Genomic DNA, 21,981 nt, shown 5'->3' with positions numbered 1-21,981 from the left:
ATTTTCTGCTTTTTTTCTCTTCAGAAAGCAACATTAAGCTTAGATGTTTATAATTATTTTCCTTTCAAGAAAATTAGACTTTACCTGGCTTTCTTTCTCTCTCCCTCCTTATTGTCTTTAAACACTTGAGCTTCAACCAGTAACGACTTAACCAGTAGAATACTGTCGTTGTGAAGACTTCAGTTAATAGATGTAGCTATCAAGAGCAAATTATCAAAATTAATTAACCAAATAACCACACAACTCCAAGCCTCAAACATAATTTTTTAACTTTTTTTTAAATGTTCTTTTATCAGTTGGCCTTCATAGCTCTGTAAGTTAAAAAAAAAAAAATCAAAGTGTACTAACACTCTTAGGCCAATCCCTTCTTAATATTTCTTAGTAGAGTGATATGAAATAAAACAGTCTTTGTTTTGCACATTCTTCTTTTTTATTTTATTTGTGTATAAACATGACCTTAAAGTTTTTATTTTTTAAGCAATATTGTGGTTAGTAACATAAGTACTTGTTTGGTAACATTACTTGTTCGAAAAAGAATAGTTTACAATTTATTATGCATAGTTTTTTTAGAAGCTCAAAGAAAGATGAAGAAATAAGAATGTGAGAAAAGTATTCATGAAGGAAAAATGCCTGAGGAATTGTGTTCCTTTAGCACATGTGAGATTAAACATGTTTTAGTACAAAAAAACCTCTGTTCCTTTACAGAAATGTTGTAAGAAAGTGAAACTATTACCTTATAGTAAAACACTTGGAAAATAAATTTTCCATATAATCTTTCTCTTAGTAAGAAATACTATTCTGTGGCATTTGGAAAAATAATCTGCCCTCTTCTCCTCTGCTGATGGGTAGATCTGGTTATTAGAATATTTCTTCCTTCTGTAGAGTTGAAATGTGCACATAGTAATTTTTATTCATTGATTTAGCTCTGTACTCTAACGACACAAAGAATAAATTTAATTCTTCACTCAAAAATTGAATTGTCTGCCTCAAAGACACACAAAAACTGAAAGCCCAATTAAAAAGAGGAATGTCAAAGCTCACTTTTTAAATTTAAATTCCAGTTAGTTAACACAGTGTAATATTAGTTTCAGGTGTACAATATTGTGATTCGGCACTTCCATGCAACACCTGGTGCTCATCACAAGTGCACTCCTTCATCCCCATCCCCTATTTCACCCATCCCCCCACCCATCTCCTTTTAATCAAACAAATGCAAATTAAAATCACAGCGAAGTATTATTGTTAGATTATGTTTAACATCTATTAGAACATTCACAAATTTAAATAATAGTAATGATACCCAATGTTTGTGAGAGTTTGATAAATCTAGTTTGTGCTTTGGCTGTTCATGGAATAAATTAGTAAAAATGTTCTGGAAACAATTTGCCAGACACTGAAAGAATTGAAAATTCGATCCAGTAATCTATTCCTTAAAATTTGTCACCAAAAACCCCAAAGAAGAAAAAAATTTAAAGGTTCAAGGATGTCTTTGCAGCCTTAAGTATAATATCAAAAAATTAAAAACCACCTAAAAATTCTACCATTCTAGTGGGAGTGATCCTGTGGTAGAAATGTAATCCCTTTATGCCTTAACTCAGAGAAATAAACATCAACTACTTAAAATTACTACTTAAAAATCTACAGCAGCGAGGGCACCTGGGTGGCTCAGTCGGTTAAGCATCTGACTCTTGATTTCAGCTCAGATCATGATCTCAGGGTCCTGAGATTGAGCCCTGCGTGGGGCTCCGTGATGGCCATGGCGCCTGCTTAAGATTCTCTCCCTCTACCTCTGCTCCTCCCCCCACCTCCTATGCACACACGCACCCTCTCTCTCTAAAAAACAAATAAATAAACATAAATAAAAATCTACAGCAGCGACACAGAAAAGGCTTACATTTACTATGATTCCAGCTGTATAAAATTATTAATTTTATAAAATAAATAATAATAAATAAAATAATAAAATAAAAGTAATAATTATTAAAATTCTTAGGTTCTATAAAATATGTCTAGATGAAGTACAATTGATTTATTACAAAGTCGTGAATTGGGATTATGAGGGATTTTCTGTCATCATTGTTATATCATTTGTGCCTTTAAACAATGAAAAACCGAGGTGGGGGTAGACAAAGCAATCACAGTAATCAGAGAGCATGCTAAAAGTTTCTACAGAGACAAACTTCCCTGCATTAAATAATATTTTCAAAAAAAGAGAAATCTATATAAACATATAAAAATGATTCTCCCAACCATTTAAAATGGATCTTAATTTATTCTGTGCAGACTTTAAGGGGTCAGATAGTATATTTGACATCTGGCGTTGCTCTTTTGTTAGGTTACACAGTGAATTCCGCCACTGTTTCTGGAGATGTGCTGTACATTGCTGGACAGCCACGGTACAATCATACGGGCCAAGTTGTCATCTACAGGATGGAAGATGGAGACATCAAGATTCTCCAGACACTCAGTGGAGAACAGGTAAGCTTAAAAATTATTGTTTTAATTTAATCCATGTATACTCTATGTAAATTTAAATTAACCATCAATTGTCCTAAACTCTAAAAAGAAAAAGTACTGGGGCACGTGGGTGGCTCAGTCAGTTGAGCGTCTGCCTTTGGCTCAGGTCATGATCCCAGGGTCCTGGGATCAAGCCCCACATCGAGCCCCACATTGGGCTCCCTGCTCAGCAAGGAACCTGCTTCTCCCTCTCCCTTTGCCCTCCCCCTACTTGTGCTCTCTATCTGTCAAATGAATAAATAAAATCTTTAAAAAATAATAATAAAAAAATAAAAATAAAAAGTACTGTCATAGTCAACATCAACCTTAAACAAGGCTCCATGTTAGCTTCCTTGTAGAGATGTAAAATGCCTGCATCTTTGGCCTCAGGAATATTTCAGTTGCATGGAAATGGAGGTAAGATGGATAGATGATGATGTAGATACACATGAACAAATATATACATATAAGAAAAAAATTCTAAAACATTAAGCCTGAAAATGCCAATGGCACAGACAGTAAATGCAGAAGATGGAAAGATTGTTTTAAGCTAGGATTGGTGCCAAAGATCTTACTACGGAATAAGATTTGTGCTAGTTTAGAAGGAAAGATAGACCATAGATAGGTAGAAAGAGCAGAAGAGCCAGTTAAAAAGATAACGCGGACCCCAACTGTGTGGCTTTTGAATGGCAAACTAAAGAATTTGGATTTTCTCCTGGAAGTATTGGGAAGTTATGTAAAATCAAAAAATTCTCATTAGATGATATTGAATATTAAAAGTAGTTTAAGAAATTATACATGCAATATGCAAACATAAATATAGGTAAATATTTTTTAACCAAAACATCTGTGTTATTGGTTAGTATTGCATTGCAATCATTTGGGCTTCACTAAATATCCCAAGTCACCAGACTGCCCCTCGACCTTCCTCTCATCACCAACTACTCCACAAGGCTAGGCAGCATCAGCCTTCCTCCCCTGCAGGTGTACTCACAGATGCCCAGCACAGCAGAACAGCTTAGGTCAGAGGAGACAGACACATCAGGCAAGGACAGAGCTGCCCTCTCTTTAACACCCCACAGGAGCCAATATCTTTTAGAATGACACCATAAACATAGCTTTCAGGGCTCTAGCTAAGGGCGTGCAGTTGTCAGAGTCATCTTGGGAAGCCCAAACTATGTTAGCTCCATCAGGTATTTATAGATCCCCACAGCCTAAATGCAATGTCCCAACCAGAGATTATTTTGACCAATCTCAATATTGCTTAGTAGTATAACTGAACTCCTTTCCCCCACAGATGTCCAGGGGAACAGAGTTAGAGTGAACCAAAATTAAGAGTCTCATGTATAAAGATTCTCATATATATAAAATAATAAAACCTGGTGAAAGGGTTTTATTAGCCCTTTGCCCACATTTGTAATCAGAAAATACTTCAACAATCTAAAAACAGGCTAAGGTGAAGAGAGCCTAAAATGATGTATCACCAATAAAAATGGAAAAGGAAGGAATGTAGTAGACATAAATAAGGAGGAACTGACAGGATTGTAAAACGAAGCATTTTCTATGACATCTTAGGTCTGATATCACTCTATTAATTGTCTATAAGACAGGAAGTGAAAATTTTGTGAAAAATTACTGATGAAAGTTACAAATGATTTAAATTATGAATGATTTAAGTTTCAAGCCTGGGAATCTGAGAGAAAGGTAGCACCATTATTAGAATGTCAGCAACTCAAGCAGTGTAGATTTTTTTTTAAATGGTATTTGGTTTTACATATTTCCTGTAACAGTGAGTACAAATTCAAATGGTTGTGGGTGTCAGGAAGGTAAAGTAAATAAATAAAGCTACTACACAGAAGACAGCAGGAAATGGTGGAAACCATGGACTGGACAGCTCATGAGCCTTCTAAACATTAAGCTCCTACTCAGCTCCAGATGGCTATTGTCATGGGGGAATGAAGACCCGAGGTTACTAGATCTTACAGCATTTTATTTATGTTTGTAATTAATTCAACTTAAAAAAAAACAAAAAACCTTTTCAACCCTTCATAACCTATGAGGAAAGGACATTTGAAAACCAATGTCTAGCAGTTGTCTGAGTGTCTAGCAATGTCTAGGAATGCAGAACTGGAGCCTTGAGCAGAAGATAGAATGAAATTTGCAATTTTCAGTAATAGAAATGTTTGGAAGGACTGGCCACCTAGGAGAAGAGAATGGTGGAAAAATGCAGGTCTTAGCTTAGGGGAGGCCAAAATCTATGGCATGGGAGGAGGAAAAGGAACCAGCAAAGATGAAAACAAAGGGTGGCCTGTGATATCGTGGCAGAATCAAGAGAGCAAAATTAAAATCATGGAAGCCAAGACAGGAAGTTTCAATAAGACAGCTATCAAGAGCATCAAATATTAAACACAGGTCAATATTTGGGAAGGTTATTGCATTTAGATAATGAAGTGTAAGTCTCCTGCATTTCCCTAAAATACATCCATATCTTTAAAAGAACAAACATTGCTGCAAGGGGATGGTCCCCCTGCAAACCTTTTATATTTTTCTATCTTCCGCAAGTGCTAGGACAAGACTTAGCCATTTTGTTGAGTAAACAATCTTCTTTTTTTAAGATTTTATTTATTTATTTATTTATTTATTTATTTATTTGAGAGAAAGAGAGAGCATGAGTGGGGAAGGGGAGAGGGAGAGAGAGAAGCAGGCTCCCCACTGTGCAGGGAGCCCAACGCGGGGTTCCATCCCAGGACCCTGAGATCATGACCTGAGCTGAAGGCAGACGCTTAACCCACCAAGCCACCCAGGAGCCCCAGTCTTCTTTTTTTTTTTTTAATTTAATTTCAATTAGCCAATTTATAGTACATCATTAGTTTCAGATGCAGTGTTCAATAATTTATCAGATGCATGAGCGAACAATCTTCTAAGTCTACAAGGTGAAATTCCCTGCACCGGTATTCCAAGACATTCAGTTCTTCCTATTGTATTTTATTTCATATTTTTATATTACTGTGTATAAACATATATTGAAGCTATCCCAGAATGCCTTTTATTGTTTAATCTCATTTTATTTCCTTAAAGAAAATCATGGTGGCATTACTTACATTTTCTGCTTTTTGGAGAAGAAAGAGACATTAGGATGAAATCTAAAGGAAGCCGTTTCTCTTACTCTCAGGCTGCAAAATCTATGACAGGGGCTCATCCTCAAGGGTGGGTCTGCCTATTTATTAGCCCCCGACAAGAGCCAGTAAAGAGCTCTCAGGTAGAATCCATTTCTATACTTTATTTCTATTTCCGTATCTATTTGAATCTCAAATACTCTTCTAGATGAGGATAAGTAAAAGAAATTCAGGCTTTTAGCTATCTTGAGAATTTTTGATATTCATCAGACTGTTTTGTTTTGTTTGTACCTTAGATTGGTTCCTACTTTGGCAGTGTTTTAACAACAATTGACATTGATAAAGATTCTAATACCGACATTCTTCTGGTTGGGGCTCCCATGTACATGGGAACAGAGAAAGAGGAACAAGGGAAAGTATATGTGTATGCTCTGAATCAGGTAATGCTACCTCTGAGTTTGGCAGAATTTCAGGAATCTCTCTTCCTTTCTTTCAATTTCAAATAAGTAATGCAGTTCCAATTTTGTACTCACTTTAGAAAAAGGAGCGAAGAATCTTTCAGGGCCTCTTTACCCCCACCAACTCCTCAGTTTCTAAATGAACATTTTAGAATTCTAATAAGGTAGTTCAAACCATTAGATGTTTTCTGCTCGGAAATGTGAACTATTCTTTTTTAGCAGAAAATATAGAATAAAGATAAATATAAATCTTATTAAACTGCTAAATAAACTCACAGGGCAGCCAGTCATGGCTCTGGCCTGGAGGTGTTGGAAACATAGCAGTTAAAACTGCAATTGCTGTTAAAACAGTTAAAGCTAGAGAAGCAGAGAGACTGTGGAGTAGTGAATTTTAAGGCAGTGACTGGTTTCAGCAAACTACGATGGTCTTTGGAATACCTCACTGGGCTGGACTGAGATTTTGTTTGCCACTCCTGACTTTAGACATCATTTGTTAGGTGAAATAATTCTCAATTTCTTCATTAGAAGAGTGTTTTGTTTTGTTTTGTTTTGCTGTTTACAGAAAAGTCCAGTATTCATCCATTTAGCTTTTTAAATTCTTAGAGTCTCTCCAATTAATTTTTTAATTCATAAATTGTATATCTTTCTTCCTATCATTTTGTTTGCTTCCTCCATCAATTTTTTTTTTTTTTTTTTTTTTTTTTTGGTCCTGGGCTGTTTTTTCCCTTTTTTCCTAGAACGTGTGTTCCTGTCCATCATTACTAGTACTTTCTTTACTGAGTTTTTCAGGGGTTTTTGTCTTGTTTTGTTTTGTTTTGCTTTAGATAGCTTTGGGGAAAGTTTGCTTTTTGAACAGAGTAATTTCCTCTTTGCCCTACAGAGGAGACTCTACAGAGACTTTTCAAAGCAGCAAATTTTGGATGAAGGAAGGATAAAGGCCTGAATTGAGGATTTAAAAATTCAGTTCTTTGGCTTTAAAAACACTCTGTGAGTTATATACTCACTATGTTGCATTAAAAAGAGAATCCATTAAAATCCTCAATATGCCTTCTTCCCTACACTTCTACAATCTGTTCTTTAAAATCTTTACGTGGCTCTCAGATAAGCACCCTTTTTTTTTAATGTTTTATTTATTCATGAGAGTGAGAGAGAGAGAGAGAGAGAGAGAGAGGCAGAGGGAGAAGCCGGCTTCCCGCCTAGCAGGGAACCCCATGCGGAACTCGATCCAGATAAGCACCCTTTTTAAGAAATTTTACAAACTTTACCGTTGATGTACAAATGGTTCTTCACAGCGCTGATTTAGCATGTACTTAAAAACTTCACTATGCTGTAGTGATGATAGAAATCCATAAGTATCCTGTTTATCGTTCTTCCAGACAATGTTTGAATATCAAATGAGCCTGGAGCCCATTAAACAGACTTGCTGCTCATCTCTGAAGCACAATTCATGCACAAAAGAAAACAAAAATGAGCCATGCGGGGCTCGTTTTGGAACAGCTATCGCTGCTGTGAGAGACCTCAATCTTGATGGATTTGATGACATTGTGATAGGAGCTCCCCTGGAAGATGATCATGGGGGAGCCGTGTATATTTATCATGGGAGTGGCAAGACTATAAGGAAAGAGTACGCACAAGTAAGAAGTTAAACGTACACATTCCACCCTTAAACGATAAGTGGGTTCAATGCTAGGCTTGCTTCTTGTCTTGCTTCATGAGTTACTTCATTTTTTTTTTTTCTTCTGACTCTATTGGGAAACTAGATTTACTTCTCTTTTCTTTACAGAAGCATTATTTTGTATTTTATCCGTTTATCTAGGTTTTTTTTTTTTTTTTTTTTTTTTTTTTTTCTGTTATTTGTCATGTCTCCATGATCTGAGCTCTCGGAATAGTAAAACACAAACCAAAAAAAAAAAAAAAGTGAACATTTTTTAACGATGCGATTTAACAGTTGCAGTGTGCCTGATCCTAAACAGAGGATACCACTTTCTGAGTAAGAGAACAATAATGATATAATTTAGCCAATAAAGATGAGATTATTGTTTTTATATTCAATATCTGTGTTGTTATAATGAAATTGCATTACATTTATATTTATGACTTAAATTGGTATATTTTTGTCAAATGAATTTGGGTTCCTGAAGGTTTACAATTTCCTCACAAGTAATCCCTCCTGGAAAAAAATATGAATAATTAAGCTTAACCTGCAGGGGATTTCTGTTGTTCTTGTTTTAAATTTATTGTCAGTTAATGGTTCTAATCCATAAATGTAATTTTTTCTACATAAGAAAAATATCAATTTGCAGAAGTATTTAATGCACTATAAAAGTAGGAGAGTTTAAAGGACTTCTTCTAATGTAATTGTCTGTTTTAAGTAACCATAAGTAGTTAGGCATTGAACTAATATAACATGAAAAGAAAATCAGAACATCAATTATTTCTTTTTATAGTTGTTCTTTTTGTACTATAGTCAAAAGAATTCTCAAAATCTATTCATGTGAAGTTGTGCTTAATTTTTCGTAAAGTGATAATGACATTAGTGAAACAATAAAGTAAAGGGCATATTTCAGTAACAACACTTCCATCCACTTAGTAAATTATTTGTTTTCAAATAATTCAAAATTCTTCATGGTATTACTTAACTGAAAACAGGCAGTATTAACCATGGGAGCATGATGGAATAAGGAGCTGCAGGAAGGCATTTCTTTCTTGTGTTCTACCACTTTATTCCTTCACTATTAATCCTGAAAACTTAGTGAAATGACATTTGCAGTAGGAAAAAAAGAGGATATTTAAATCATTAATAATAGGATAGATTGTCATAAGAAATCTGTTTTGTAAAATGGTGGTAACTCAAGATGCAGCTTTAAATAACAAGAAAAAAGAATAGTAGAGTTGGGTTTGCTTAATTATTGGCAAAATGCTTTCCCAGGGATAGGTGAGGATGTGCTCACTTGTTTCCATGGTAACCAGAGGTGCTGTTTGTGTATGTGATAATCCAGAATCAAACTGAATGAACTCCTCCAGAACCAATGAGGCAGATGTCTCTGGTTTGTTTGATGAAAAAATAAGGAAATACTTCCCAATGAACCACAAACATTTCAGCATGGAAAGTGTTTCCATTTGGTTTGCCTTATTTGCCTTCTTAATTTATGGTTTTTAAGAAGACCTCAAGTTTAGGGAGGGTCTGTCAGTCCTGTCTCCTTGCCATCAGGTTCTATTAAAATGTTATCAGCTTGAACCAAAGCTAAATCAGGAAGTATGAATATTAAACACATTATGTGTGGGTATGTGCACAAATCAGTCCTCGAGAACTCCACATTCATTTGTACCTATTGAGTTTATGGTGCCCTTGACTTTTAGCAAAGAAAATCATACACTGGAAAATGTATTTGATGGAATGTGTTATTTATATCCATCCCCCAAATTTCGTGAACCCCAAACTGACCCCTAGGACAAACTTCTACTTCCTCTCTTGCTTGTATGATGTGTTTTCAAGGTTCCAGTATCTTTAAATATCTCTGTGGTATGGGATTGAGTGGGAACTAGAAAGGAGAGCCAATTACTCACAATGTTTTCCTTGAGCATTAGACAAGATGACGTTATAAAATTTTTTTCCCTCTCTCTGGTGTCAGTAACCCTGGATTATTTTGTCTGTGCTATAAAAAGAATAACCTTTGGTAACATCTGAGTAATTCAACTTGTCTCCGCATGAGGGGCTTCTTAGGCAGGATTCCAAAAGATCTGCAAGTTTTATTTTTTGTTAACCAATCCAAGTTCTCGGATTTATTTAAAACTGCTTTTGAAGAGACACTCTGGCATAAAAACTCTCTGTTGGTACTTTCACAGCGTATTCCATCAGGTGGAGATGGCAAGACACTAAAATTTTTTGGCCAGTCTATCCATGGAGAAATGGATTTAAATGGTGATGGTCTGACTGATGTGACTATTGGGGGCCTTGGTGGTGCTGCCCTCTTCTGGTATGTATTTTAATAACATCCAATTCATCTGGTGATACTGCACAAATAGTTCCAGAGCTCAGAGTATGATTGGAGCTCCTGTCATACCAAATATCTGTTTTCTTTTGTACCCCATTATTTAGATAAAAGCTATTTAGTTAAAGAAGCTGGGGGAGTCAATAAATCTTAAAAATAGAGAAACCATATTAAAGGAACAAGTAGAACCAATTCTTAATTTGGGGTATTTATTATGTGCTTGCCACTAAGGTAGGTATTCTGTTTTAGGGGGCAGCATAGGGAAGAAGAGGGCCTCGTAGAGAATTATATAAACAAGAAAATATGCTTAATTTTGAGTTGTTCACAAACTTTTCGGGGTAATTGACTCTTCATTCATTACCTAATATGTATAATTAGACAATTGTGCATCATGGTCTGTGTTTATATTATATTTCTATTACATATATTTTATATTTATATATTATATTTATACCATACCATACCTAGATGGTAACTGCACATATTGTGGTGAGCATAGCATAATGAATACAATTATTGAATCACTGTTTTACACACCTGAAACTAATATAATATTATATGTCAACTATACTGCAACTTAAAAATTTGAAGAAAAAATTTAAAAATTAAAAATAGAGATAATGTCTAAGAACTTAAGGTCAAATAAAAATTGTACACTAAACTGTACACGGATAATAACCATTATGTTAAAAAATGTTTTAACTGTACAGTAGGGGGAAAAGAAATTGTAAGGTGGTGCCTAGGAAAGGAGAATGCTGGGTAGCAAGTAGCTGTGACTTTGGGAGGGCTCACCCAGAAGCAGGACTCCAAACCAGAAGTCACCAGTATCAGCAACAAAGGGTACATTTAGTCTCTGTTTAAATGGTTAATCCTGGATTAAATTATTTTGATAACCTTAACTCAAAAAATATTTAGTGTATTCACTCTCATTAAAAATACATACATTATAAGGGCAATTTTTACTCTCCAGTTTTGTTTCAAAGGTTTCTTACAAAGCTCTGAAGACTTACTTTTATGGCCTCTTTTACTCCCAGTCAGTGCTTTATCATTGATGGGCCAAAATGACAGAGTTGGACCCCTATCATTGCCCAGACAAACAGACTGGGACAGGAAGACCAAGATTTACAATGCTGAAGGAGGGATTTAGAGTGGATATAGGTGGCAGGCAATAAACAGAAGTCCATCCCAATCAGGGACTTCCAGGAGCAGATATTGAATGCCCCATCATGTGGAATAAATTGTGCTATAACCCTTTTAAAGACCTTGTTGGGGCAGATGGGTGTGCGGTGGGAAGTGGTCAAGGCAGCCTCATTCCTGAAGGATCCAAACTACTAAGCAGGGAACTAGACATACTTGTTCATTGCTGGTGAAAGAGTAAACTGGTTAAAACACATTAGAAGGTATTTGCCAATAACTGTTAAAAAGCCTTAAAATATTCGTATTTTTTAACAAGGAATTTGCTTCCTAAAAATTTTTAAAGATTTAATCTACATCTAAGATATATAATCTTTAGAGTGATCACAGCACTGGGCTAGTCACTATTTTTAAAAAAAAACAAATTAAGGGGCGCCTGGGTGGCTCAGTCGTTAAGCGTCTGCCTTCGGCTCAGGTCATGATTCCAGGTCCTGGGATCGAGCCCCGCATCGGGCTCCCTGCTCAGCGGGAAGCCTGCTTCTCCCTCTCCCACTCCCCCTGCTGTATTCCCCTCTCTCGCTGTGTCTCTTTTTGTCAAATAAACAAATAAAATCTTTAAAAAAAAAAAAAACAAATTAAGACAAATGTCCAATAAGAAAGGACTGAGTAAACAGATTACAATACATACATATGTTGGAATAGTATATTGTCATTAAAAATAATGTTCCCAGAAAAATACAAATATTAGAAATCTGTTCATTATATTATGATGTTTTAAAAGTATGTATGGATGTATATGCATGTGTGTATATGTCTCTCTCTACATATATACACACACACATATCTATATGTATAGATATATATTCTTCAAAGAAAAAGAAGCATATCCAATATTAATGGTGATTATTGCTGAGTGGTAGAATTACAAGTGATTTCTGTGTTCTTTGTTTCCTTTTTTATGTTTTCATGTTTTCTATGGGTAAGATGTTTTAAAAGAAAAATACAGTTTTTTAATGCAAAAGCAAATCAAAGACCTATGTATTCACAAGGTAACTAGCTATAGTACTTGTACTTGTCTGTACAAGTATTATAGTGCACACAAGTTGTCCATGGACCTTTGGACTCTTTCCAGATTGGGAACAAATTCAAAGATTCCCAAAATCTGGTTTTGGTTCTGAGGTTGCACCTGAGCACTTGATTCCATCTTCCTTCCATCACAGGCAAAACAGATTTTTGTCTTGTGAACTGTAAGGAATGAAAAATAATCTTCCTTCTAGCCTTCTGAGTTCTTGGCTGGTACCCTTGTAATAAAAGATTAACAAGAGAAAAACAAATAGAAATTTATTAACATGTATACCCCATGTATACATGGGAGATACCCAGAGAAAAATGAGTAATTCTTTGAGGTGGCTTAGAATTCAGACTGAAATACCATCTTAATAGAGAAAAGGAAGAAGGTATATAGGCCTCTATAAGGAGAGTAAATACTTTTTAAGGAAGTTAAATGGACCTAGGAAAGACCAGATGGGTGATATGATAGTTTGTGACAAAGCTCATCTCCTGTGGTGTCTCCTGTCCTATGATAGGAGCCAATCCTTCCTGGTCGATGAACTCCAGTGAAGTTCCTTTCGGAGTGTCTTTGGGTACAAGGAAAGTTCGCAGAAGCCTCTTCCTGCATTTGCTGTTTGTCAAGTGCCTACAGCTCAAAATAATCAATATACCAAAGTGATATGTTTTGGAATGACATGGCCTGAACTCCTGTAGTCACATTTTGAGGTAGTATATTCCGCTACCACTCAGAACCAAAGCCTAAGATAGTCCCAAAACAACCTGGGTGTCCTCAGAACATCACATACCATCTTTTCTGTATCAAAAATTCACCAAAGAGGGACGCCTGGGTGGCTCAGTAGGTTAAGCACCCGACTTTTGGTTTCGGCTCAGGTCATGGCCTTAGGATCCTGGGATCAAGCTCAGCGCAGAGTAGCCTTGAGGCTCTCCCTCTCTCCCTATCCCCTGCTCACACATGCTCTCTCTCTCTCCCTCAAGTAAATAAATAGGGGCGCCTGGGTGGCTCAGTAGGTTAAGCATCTGCCTTTGGCTCAGGTCATGATCTCAGGGTCCTGGGATCAAGCCCCGAGGCGGGCTCCCTGCTCAGTGGGGAATCTGCTTCTCCCTCTCCCTCTGCCTCTCCCCTCTGCTCATGCACAAGCTCTCTTGCTCTCTCTCTCTCTATCTCTTAGATAAATAAAATCTTTAAAAATAATAAAAAATAAAATAAATATTTTTTAAAAATCACCAAAGAAATGGAATCCTGAGAGCCCAACTATACACAAAAAAGTATCCCCATCAGTGCATTCATATTGCATTCCCATAATGATGGCATTCATTAAATGTGAAAATGTGTGAATAATCATCATTGTTTATGTTTGTAGGTCCCGAGATGTGGCTGTTGTTAAAGTGACCATGAATTTTGAACCCAATAAAGTGAATATCCAAAAGAAAAACTGCCATGTGGAAGGAAAGGAAACGGTATGCATAAATGCCACAGTGTGTTTTGATGTGAAATTAAAGTCCAAAGAAGAGACAATTTTTGTAGCTGGTAAGTGTCAAATGTATACCAAGTACTTTGGGGCAGGAGGACAATACATTGGGTCCTGCATGATGAAATCCAGTAAGATATTGTATTTTACCCCATGAGAGGGATCTGCTTATCACATTTGCCCCTGTGAATATGTTGAACCTTGAAAAAAAAAATCTACTGAAGAAAGACTATGTTATAGAACCCAGTAAAATCTGGAGCAGAAACTATATGCTTATGTGCAATGGTCTCCACAGTCCATAGTTTCCCTCTGGCTCTCCCATGTACCACAACCAGGTGCTAAAAACAACAATAATAATACCATTTCAGAAGTAGAGTTTGGAGATTGGGCCAAGGAGCCCAGGTTTCCTTCTTGTGGGTTTTCACAAACCCTCTCTTCCTTCTCCTGCCCTCTCTTTGGTAAGACTGGTATTACAAAGCACTTGAATACTTTGCCACCCCCACTTCCTGAGATCTCTTTGCTCCACTTAGAAGGTGACCCTGGTTTTTGAGAATCAGACATGTTCCATGTGTGTGTTCTCAGGCACAGTCTAGGTATGTCCTCCTCCCTACATGTACACTTCCTAAGGTGGCTTTTTAATGATATTGAAATATGTTGGAGTCAAAATTGTGGAGGCCATAGGCTGCAAAAGAGTAGTTTACTCTATAAACCAAATGTAAGTAGAATATGAAAAATCGTTAATCCTTAAAGTCTATTTTTCATAATTATACTCTGCAATAGCCCTCTGACTAGAAGATAAATTAGGTAAAACTGTAAAATATGATTTACGTTTTCATATACAACATTATTTGAGTCTCATTTAATTTTTATAGAGTAACTAAGCAATCAAATAAGTAGGATTGTTGCCTTTTTAGAAAGCATAAGTTTAACTTGTTTTTTATTTTGGTATGACTATTTTATTAAACTTATTTATTAAGCTTCTTTTATTATGTTCTTTGAACATTCTGAAGTGACTTTTTCATAAAATAGATAAGAATTCATTAGTGTATATATTTTTTATCTATTGAAATAAAATCAGGGGCGCCTGGGTGGCTCAGTCGTTAAGCATCTGCCTTTGGCTCAGGTCATGATCCCGGGGTCCTGGGATTGAGCCCCGCATGGGGCTCCTTGCTCGGCGGGGAGTCTGCTTCTCCCTCTCCCACTCCCCCTGCTGTGTTCCCTCTCTCGCTGTGTCTCTTTCTGTCAAATAGATGGATAAAATCTTTAAAAAAATAATAATAATAAAATCAATATTCTAAACAGGGCTTCAACATTGCTAAACTAAAAAAAAATAATTTAAGTGAAAACCCAATAAACACATGCTTGATCAGAAAATTAGTTTATATGTTGGTGTACATGTGTATGAGTGTGTGGGTGTGCATATGTACATATACGTTATAAAATAAGTGTGATTAAACATCAAAGGCATAGTAAACTCAGAGAGTGGTTCTGCAGAGTTCTTGAAAGTTATCTTCATGACTGGGACCACCATTGTACTACAGTAGTGTGGATAAGCTGAGTAATAGAAATTTTTTGTTGACTGATTGTTCAAGAGTTTTCTATAATGTTAATTTAATGAACTAGACCATATAAAAATTACCCCAAGAAAATATTTCTGTCATTTTGTTTCCAGATATGCAATACCGTCTCACACTAGATTCACTAAGACAGATATCACGAAGTTTTTTCTCTGGAACTCAAGAAAGAAGGATTCAAAGAAACATCACAGTTGAAGAATCAGAATGCACTAAGCTTTCCTTCTACATGTTGGCAAGTAAATCATATGTTATAACTGCTTTATTCCAAATCAAGAATAAAGCATAGATGTCTTATTTCAAGTCAATCTTATGGATTTCATTTCAAAGTGCACATGATGAAGTAAACTTCATTTTATTTGGTCACTTTTATCAGAAAATCACAGGTCTGATTTTCAGATTTCCAAGTGCATTTCATAAAACTATCTTTCCTCTTCCCTGTGTGTGTTATCAGTCATCCTTATATTATGGAATAGTAGAAGGCACAGTGCACTAGTTGATAAGAAACCTTCTGCCTTCATTCATTCATTCACTCTTTTTTATATATTCATTCATTTATTCTTTCAAACTGAAATCATCATTTAACTTTTGTGGGCCTCATCTGTCACATGTGGATAAGTGATTACATGCCCTGAGGAGAAATGTTGGGCCATAGGTTTTCTGGGGTCCCTTCTTGTCCACAGAACTATGTATTTCACTCTTTGACTTTAAATTAAAGGGAAAAAATCTGGCATTTTCTATTATCCATAGGCTTTGTGCTACCTAAGTTTCTTTCTGTTACAGTAATAAGGGAGCCTTGGAAAGCAAATTATTAATCTCCGTAGATGGCTAGGAAGCCAATTTGAACCATTTAAAATGCATTTTATTTAGTCACTATGTAAATGTGAAATGTTCCCAATAAGGGCAGGAGTTTCTTAACATTTTCTTATAACGTACATGATACTTAAAGAAAAAAAAAGAGGGAAGAATGGATGTAATGAGAAAACACTGATTTTAGTGACTGAGACAGACTTGGGACTTATACATGATCCTGGAATTTTAAAAGAAAACAGGCCAAATTCCCCCCACCTCTGATTTATTTCTGTATTCTTGATGTATTCATACTCTATATTTTTAAAATATTATAGTCAGGGTAAGAAAGTGACAGAAAACATGCCTGTTGGTGTACTGTATTTTTTTTCAGTGATTTTCAAGTCAATATTCCCCATAGAATATATATCAAAATTAACTTATCTGTCAACACTAAGATCAATCTATAATCAGAAAAAAAAAACTGGAGTTACCCCCTATTTACTGAATCAGAACTGAACATTTAGGAGTTAGAACTTGTATAAATTTGAAAGGGTGTGAAATCAGATGTGCCCCTGCCTTCAACCTGCTAGAAATCACTGTAGTGTATATTTGTCCAAATTGTAGAATCTAGCTATGTGTAGGCACTTGGTATTAAAAGGAACGGACTAGTTTCAAAATTTCTAAAATTCTTTTGGGTTTTAATAGACACATTAACATTTGTTCTGGAGTCAGCCAGGATGGAATTTGTCTCAAAGCTTCTCTACATTCCAAGTGATTTTGACCAAGTTGTTTAGTCTCTTAGAGACCCAGTTTTTCATTTGTAAAATAATGACTATAATAGTTACTCATCTTGGAGGACTGTTGAAATACTTCTCAATAAAGTGTGTAAAGCTCATAATTCCGGACATGCCATAAATGATGGGTGTTACTCATGATAGTATAAAACGATATTGATTGCATTCCTATTACTTACATATCGTTTTACATTATAAAATTCTTGCAACTTGAGACATATGTTATACTAATGAAATTCAACTCAATTTAAAGAAAGTTTGCTCATTTGAAGTTGGGAGACTTTCTTAGAAGTATTACATGGCAGTTTTTAGCTCAAATGGCAGTTTTTAGCTCAAGATCTCAAGAGAAAAGATATTCTTATACAAGCAGCCCAGAGTAGTATATCTTCACATGGCAAGTATGGCACATCCTATTACTCCAGCAGGGCCCCCGAGAAGCTGGCGGTGAATCAACTGGTCATATTCTGAAGCCTCTGCATTCAGCATTGTCCCTTATCAAGGTAGAAGGCAGTCTCTCTCCAATGAAGCAAAAGCCTGATGAGATCATGTCAGATCAGGTGCACAAGAATGTTCCAGCTAGCATGACCCACAGGGGCAGAAGAAGGAAGCCATAAGAAGGCCAGAACATTCAGCAAATATGATACCAATGATAAAATATGTTATGCTTCAACCTGTAGGACAAGCATGACTTTCGGGACTCTGTAAGGATAACTTTGGATTTTAATCTTACCGATCCAGAAAATGGGCCTGTTCTTGATGATTCCCTACCAAGTTCAGTACATGAATATGTAAGTCATATTTTTTTAAAATTCAGAATGCCTATATGTGAACATATTGGGGGGGAAAAAACTGAAACACATAGACACACATACACAACCCTACATCAATTTTTTAAAAAAAGAATGAGACTCTTCTAGACTTTTCTCAACTCTTCTATTTCCTATTGTTGGAGGGAACTTACAAACAGCATCTCTTTTAATCTCTGCTAAATTTAGGACCAGTTGAAAGAACGACATGGTTTACCCTCCTGGAACTCCCTTTATTACTAATGAACACTGGGTTGCATACATGGCTTAGGCATATTGGGTGTCCTCCTACTGAACAAGGTTTAGACCACAAATAACCAAGTACGTCATCAGAGTGCTCATTAATCTCAGGCCTCTTTCAAGGGGGCCCACCTCATAAAACTTGCAGAATGGAAATATAGAGCAAGAATATATGCTTCCCATGGGCACACCACTGCCCCAAGAGCAGAAGAGGTGGAAAGGGACTGAGCTGTGTTCACCCTGCTCCTGCTTCCAAATTCACAAAGTCCAATGTCTCACACCTGAGAAAGAGTGAGTGAGCAAGAAGAAAGATGGGGTGGCACCAATGGAGGAAACATTAGGGATGGGGAAATAGTTTTCCCCATACCCATATCTTTCACTTTCACTTTCCCTTTTTTCCTTTCTAATATATTTATTGGGTATCTTATCCATACCAGGCTTCAGAGTTTAGTATAACCTAAGAAACAAGTATTAGGTAGGAATTAAAGCATGTGCTCTGGAGAACTTAATTGTTTTATGGGAACTTCTGCCTACATAGAAAGTCAGGGTGCACACTCCTGAAGTTGTGACATTTAAATTGAGACCTGAAGCATAGGAAGATTTTCCATCCTATTCACAGGAGTGGAGGGAGCTATGTTTCATGCACAGAGATATGTGTAAAAGTTCTGAGGCGTAAAGGAACTACACTAAACTCTCTAATGTGGCTGAAGCTGAAGAGCAAGGGGAGAAGGTGATAGGGATGAGGAGGGAGGCATAGGCAGGAACCAGATCATTCTGGACTTTGTGCTACTGCACAGATATCTTGAAGAGCAAATGGAATGCTATTGATGGTTTTAGTTGGTTCAGTGATAGTACTGGATTTATATATTTTTAAGGATTACTCCAGCTGCAATGTAGAGAATGACTGGAGGAACAGTGACTGGAACAAGAATGGGTGCAGGAAACCACTTAGGAAGCTGTTGCATTAGTTCAGGGGGGAAATAAGGATGGCTAGACTAGAGGTGATGGTGGAAATGGAGAGTTTGGAGATACTTAGAATGAGAGGTAGAATGGACAGATCTTAGCGAAGGTTTATATAAGAGGGTGGGGCTTAATGGGAAGACGAGTCAAGGAAAGCTCCTAGTTATGTGGCTTGACCATTTTCTACCTCTGAGCTCTATTACATTCCTAAGTATTTGATTCTTTTCAATAGAAAATCTCGTAATTGGGGTTGCGTGTTAAAGTGTTCTCTCATAGATTTAGATCTTAGAGTACTTGACTTGATTTTTTTGAAACTCTTCTACTCTGGCAGACTAAAAGTGAAAAACATCTGTGAAAAACTGTGCATTCTTTAAAGGACTGGAAGAATTTATATCCAGGAGTTTATTATTTTTCCCTATAAATTATAGGAATAAATCTAAAATTCCTTATGATTTCTGCAGTGGAATCTGTTCTTTTTATGAGTTGCTTAACTTAGTTTGGCAATATGTCATTTCACTAAGCAGGTTAATAAGCAATTTTCAGTCATGCTTAACTAAATGTTGAAAAACACTTTCCTGTGACCATTTCAGATTCCCTTTGCCAAAGATTGTGGAAACAAGGAAAAATGTATCTCGGACCTCGCCCTGAAAGTATCCACCACAGAAAAGGGCCTGCTTATTGTCAGGTCCCACAACGATAAGTTCAATGTTAGTCTCACAGTCAAAAATAAGAAGGACAGTGCCTATAACACCAGAACCATAGTGCACTATTCTCCAAATCTAATTTTTTCAGGAATTGAGGTAAACTTTTAGTTTTATATTTGTTTATTCTTGTAATAATCATTTATTGAGCCTACTTTTTCTGCTACTGAACTAATTGTTTTTATTGGGTTTAGAAGAATAGAGAACATTTTGTACAAATTATTAGTACTCACTAATGGTGAAAGTACCAAACTTTTTTTAAAAAGTTTTGTTTTGATGAATGTCTTTAGAGATTTATGACTTTTCTTAGATTCAGTATGAGGAAAGTATCACTGATGTATCAAAATCATACCTTTCATAGAGGCATTACATAGCTGAAATTGAGACAAAGTCAAAGAAAAATATAAACATAACAAAGTCAAGAAAGTTAAACAGAGGTGCAGTAATGCATGTATGGAACAAAAAAAATGCTTACATAAAGAAAAATCAAGATACCGTTTCTCATTTTCTATGTAAAATCCTTACATTGGCAAGAGAGGTGTTAAATTACAATGTCTCATTGTCGTAACAGAATTTTTTTTTTCTTGGCAATAACATAGCTGCATAAGATGCTATGTCAGGAATAATTAGTACTTCCACATTTGAACTTTGCTTTTAATTCTGATCTCTGAATGAATCCTCCTTATTTACAATTCTATCTATACAGATAGGAATTAGTAATATGTATGATTCATTTTAAAAAAAATACCCTTATTAATTATAGTATTAAAACTCTATTGTCTAGTTTCTCTAAATTCAGACTTTCACTGATATTTCTATTTATTAGGATATCACTTAAAAACATGATGACTAACAGAGGCTTAAAAAAATGTCCTCCGGGCTCCTGGGTGGCTCAGTTGGTTGGGCGACTGCCTTCGGCTCGGGTCATGGTCCTGGAGTCCCGGGATCAAGTCCTGCATCGGGCTCTCCCTGCTCAGCGGGATGTCTGCTTCTCCCTCTGACCCTCCCCCCTCTCATGCTCTCTCTATCTCATTCTCTCTCTCAAATAAATAAATAAAATCTTTTTAAAAAAATGTCCTCCATTACTACCACATATTTTAGATTCAGTAAAGAATGTTAATTATAAATCCAAATGTGCAAAGTGATGCTGGAAAAATATTACCACTGAATTTTTCTCTGGAAAGGGGACTATATTAAAAATCATTGCCAGTATCCTCTTCAACTAACTTCATAGCCTTGGTAGAGAGGGAGAACTATAAAAATCAATAATGCATCTCCTCTACTTCTATTAATGGTAAAAACAGTAATAATAATGACAGTCTTTTCCTCAGTCACATTATGTTCCAGGCACTGTTCTAAGCATTCCACTTATTCAATTCTCATTAAGTAAATAGGTATTATTGTACTACAGAGATTCTAAGATAAACCCTTTCTGTCACATTTTAACTTTGCTGTAACTGCATTTTATAGTTGATATGTTTACTTAACTGGCAGCATTTTCCCCCTCTTATTGGTATGCAAAATAATGATGAGTCTCCTATTCAGTGGCATTTTCAATTTGATGAAATAGAGTATGACTAACCTCACTTGACAGAAAATCAGGCTCAGAGAAGTAAGGAATCTTGACTAGGAGAAAGCTAATAATGATGGAGTCAGAATTTAACTCCTGGTGGTCTCAGGTCAGAACTGGTGCTCTTAGCACTGAGTGAAGCTCTTCTCATGACAACCACTCACTGTGGGCTTCCATGTGGCAGTCTAGTATGTGTGGATTATTTCGTCCAGCCACCTACTCACCCTATGCAGCACATGCTGTTAGTACGTCCATTGTGCAGTGGGGACACCTAGACAAGATATGTGATGTGCTCTGTCCTTCAGTCTCCCATATATAATGTTTTCAGATTTTCCATGGATGGTGAGACAGGTGATCTCAGAATGCTGTGACTCTCCCAACTAAATTGAGAGACAAATCTTAGCAAGGCAGAGTCCAAGGCACAACTGGGAAAATTCTGGAAAACCAAGCTCAAGTATTTCACCTATGTGTCTGCTCTAATTGTTTACTTTTTCTTCCAAGGCTATACAAAAAGACAGTTGTGAATCCAATCATAATCTCACATGTAAAGTTGGATATCCTTTCCTGAGAAGAGGAGAAGAGGTAAGCAGATTATAAAACACACATGTGGCAATTGGATATGAAAAATATTATGCTCAAAGTTAAATATATAAGTACCTCTAATGGTATTTTAGGGTGATGTAGATGAAGAAGGTTGAGTTCAAAATTTTGAGATATTGGAATCAAAAGCCAATTATTGCATGAGTCAAACTCAAATGTTAAGACAAAATTAAAAATTTATACTTGATAATTTATCTGATAGTAGTAG

The 21,981-nt window shown here is 36.1% G+C and overlaps 1 protein-coding gene across 1 annotated transcript in view; it reads left to right on the top strand.

Annotated features, from left to right (window-relative positions):
• Positions 1 to 21,981, top strand: part of ITGA1 (integrin subunit alpha 1) — a 175,111-nt gene that overhangs the window by 113,951 nt on the left and 39,179 nt on the right. The window contains exons 12-20 of the mRNA XM_064596706.1: positions 2,336 to 2,478; positions 5,909 to 6,052; positions 7,447 to 7,704; positions 9,917 to 10,047; positions 13,629 to 13,795; positions 15,409 to 15,545; positions 17,574 to 17,684; positions 19,493 to 19,702; positions 21,675 to 21,755. Of these exons, the coding sequence (XP_064452776.1) occupies positions 2,336 to 2,478; positions 5,909 to 6,052; positions 7,447 to 7,704; positions 9,917 to 10,047; positions 13,629 to 13,795; positions 15,409 to 15,545; positions 17,574 to 17,684; positions 19,493 to 19,702; positions 21,675 to 21,755 (1,382 nt within the window). The remainder of the gene's footprint in view (positions 1 to 2,335; positions 2,479 to 5,908; positions 6,053 to 7,446; positions 7,705 to 9,916; positions 10,048 to 13,628; positions 13,796 to 15,408; positions 15,546 to 17,573; positions 17,685 to 19,492; positions 19,703 to 21,674; positions 21,756 to 21,981) is intronic.

This window comes from Mirounga angustirostris, unplaced genomic scaffold (assembly GCF_029215605.1).
Source record: "Mirounga angustirostris isolate CCGP_5_RB_7025 unplaced genomic scaffold, mMirAng1.0.hap1 SCAF_7, whole genome shotgun sequence".
NCBI classification, from domain to species: Eukaryota; Metazoa; Chordata; class Mammalia; order Carnivora; family Phocidae; genus Mirounga; species Mirounga angustirostris.
This window is presented reverse-complemented; position numbering and strand designations above follow the sequence as displayed.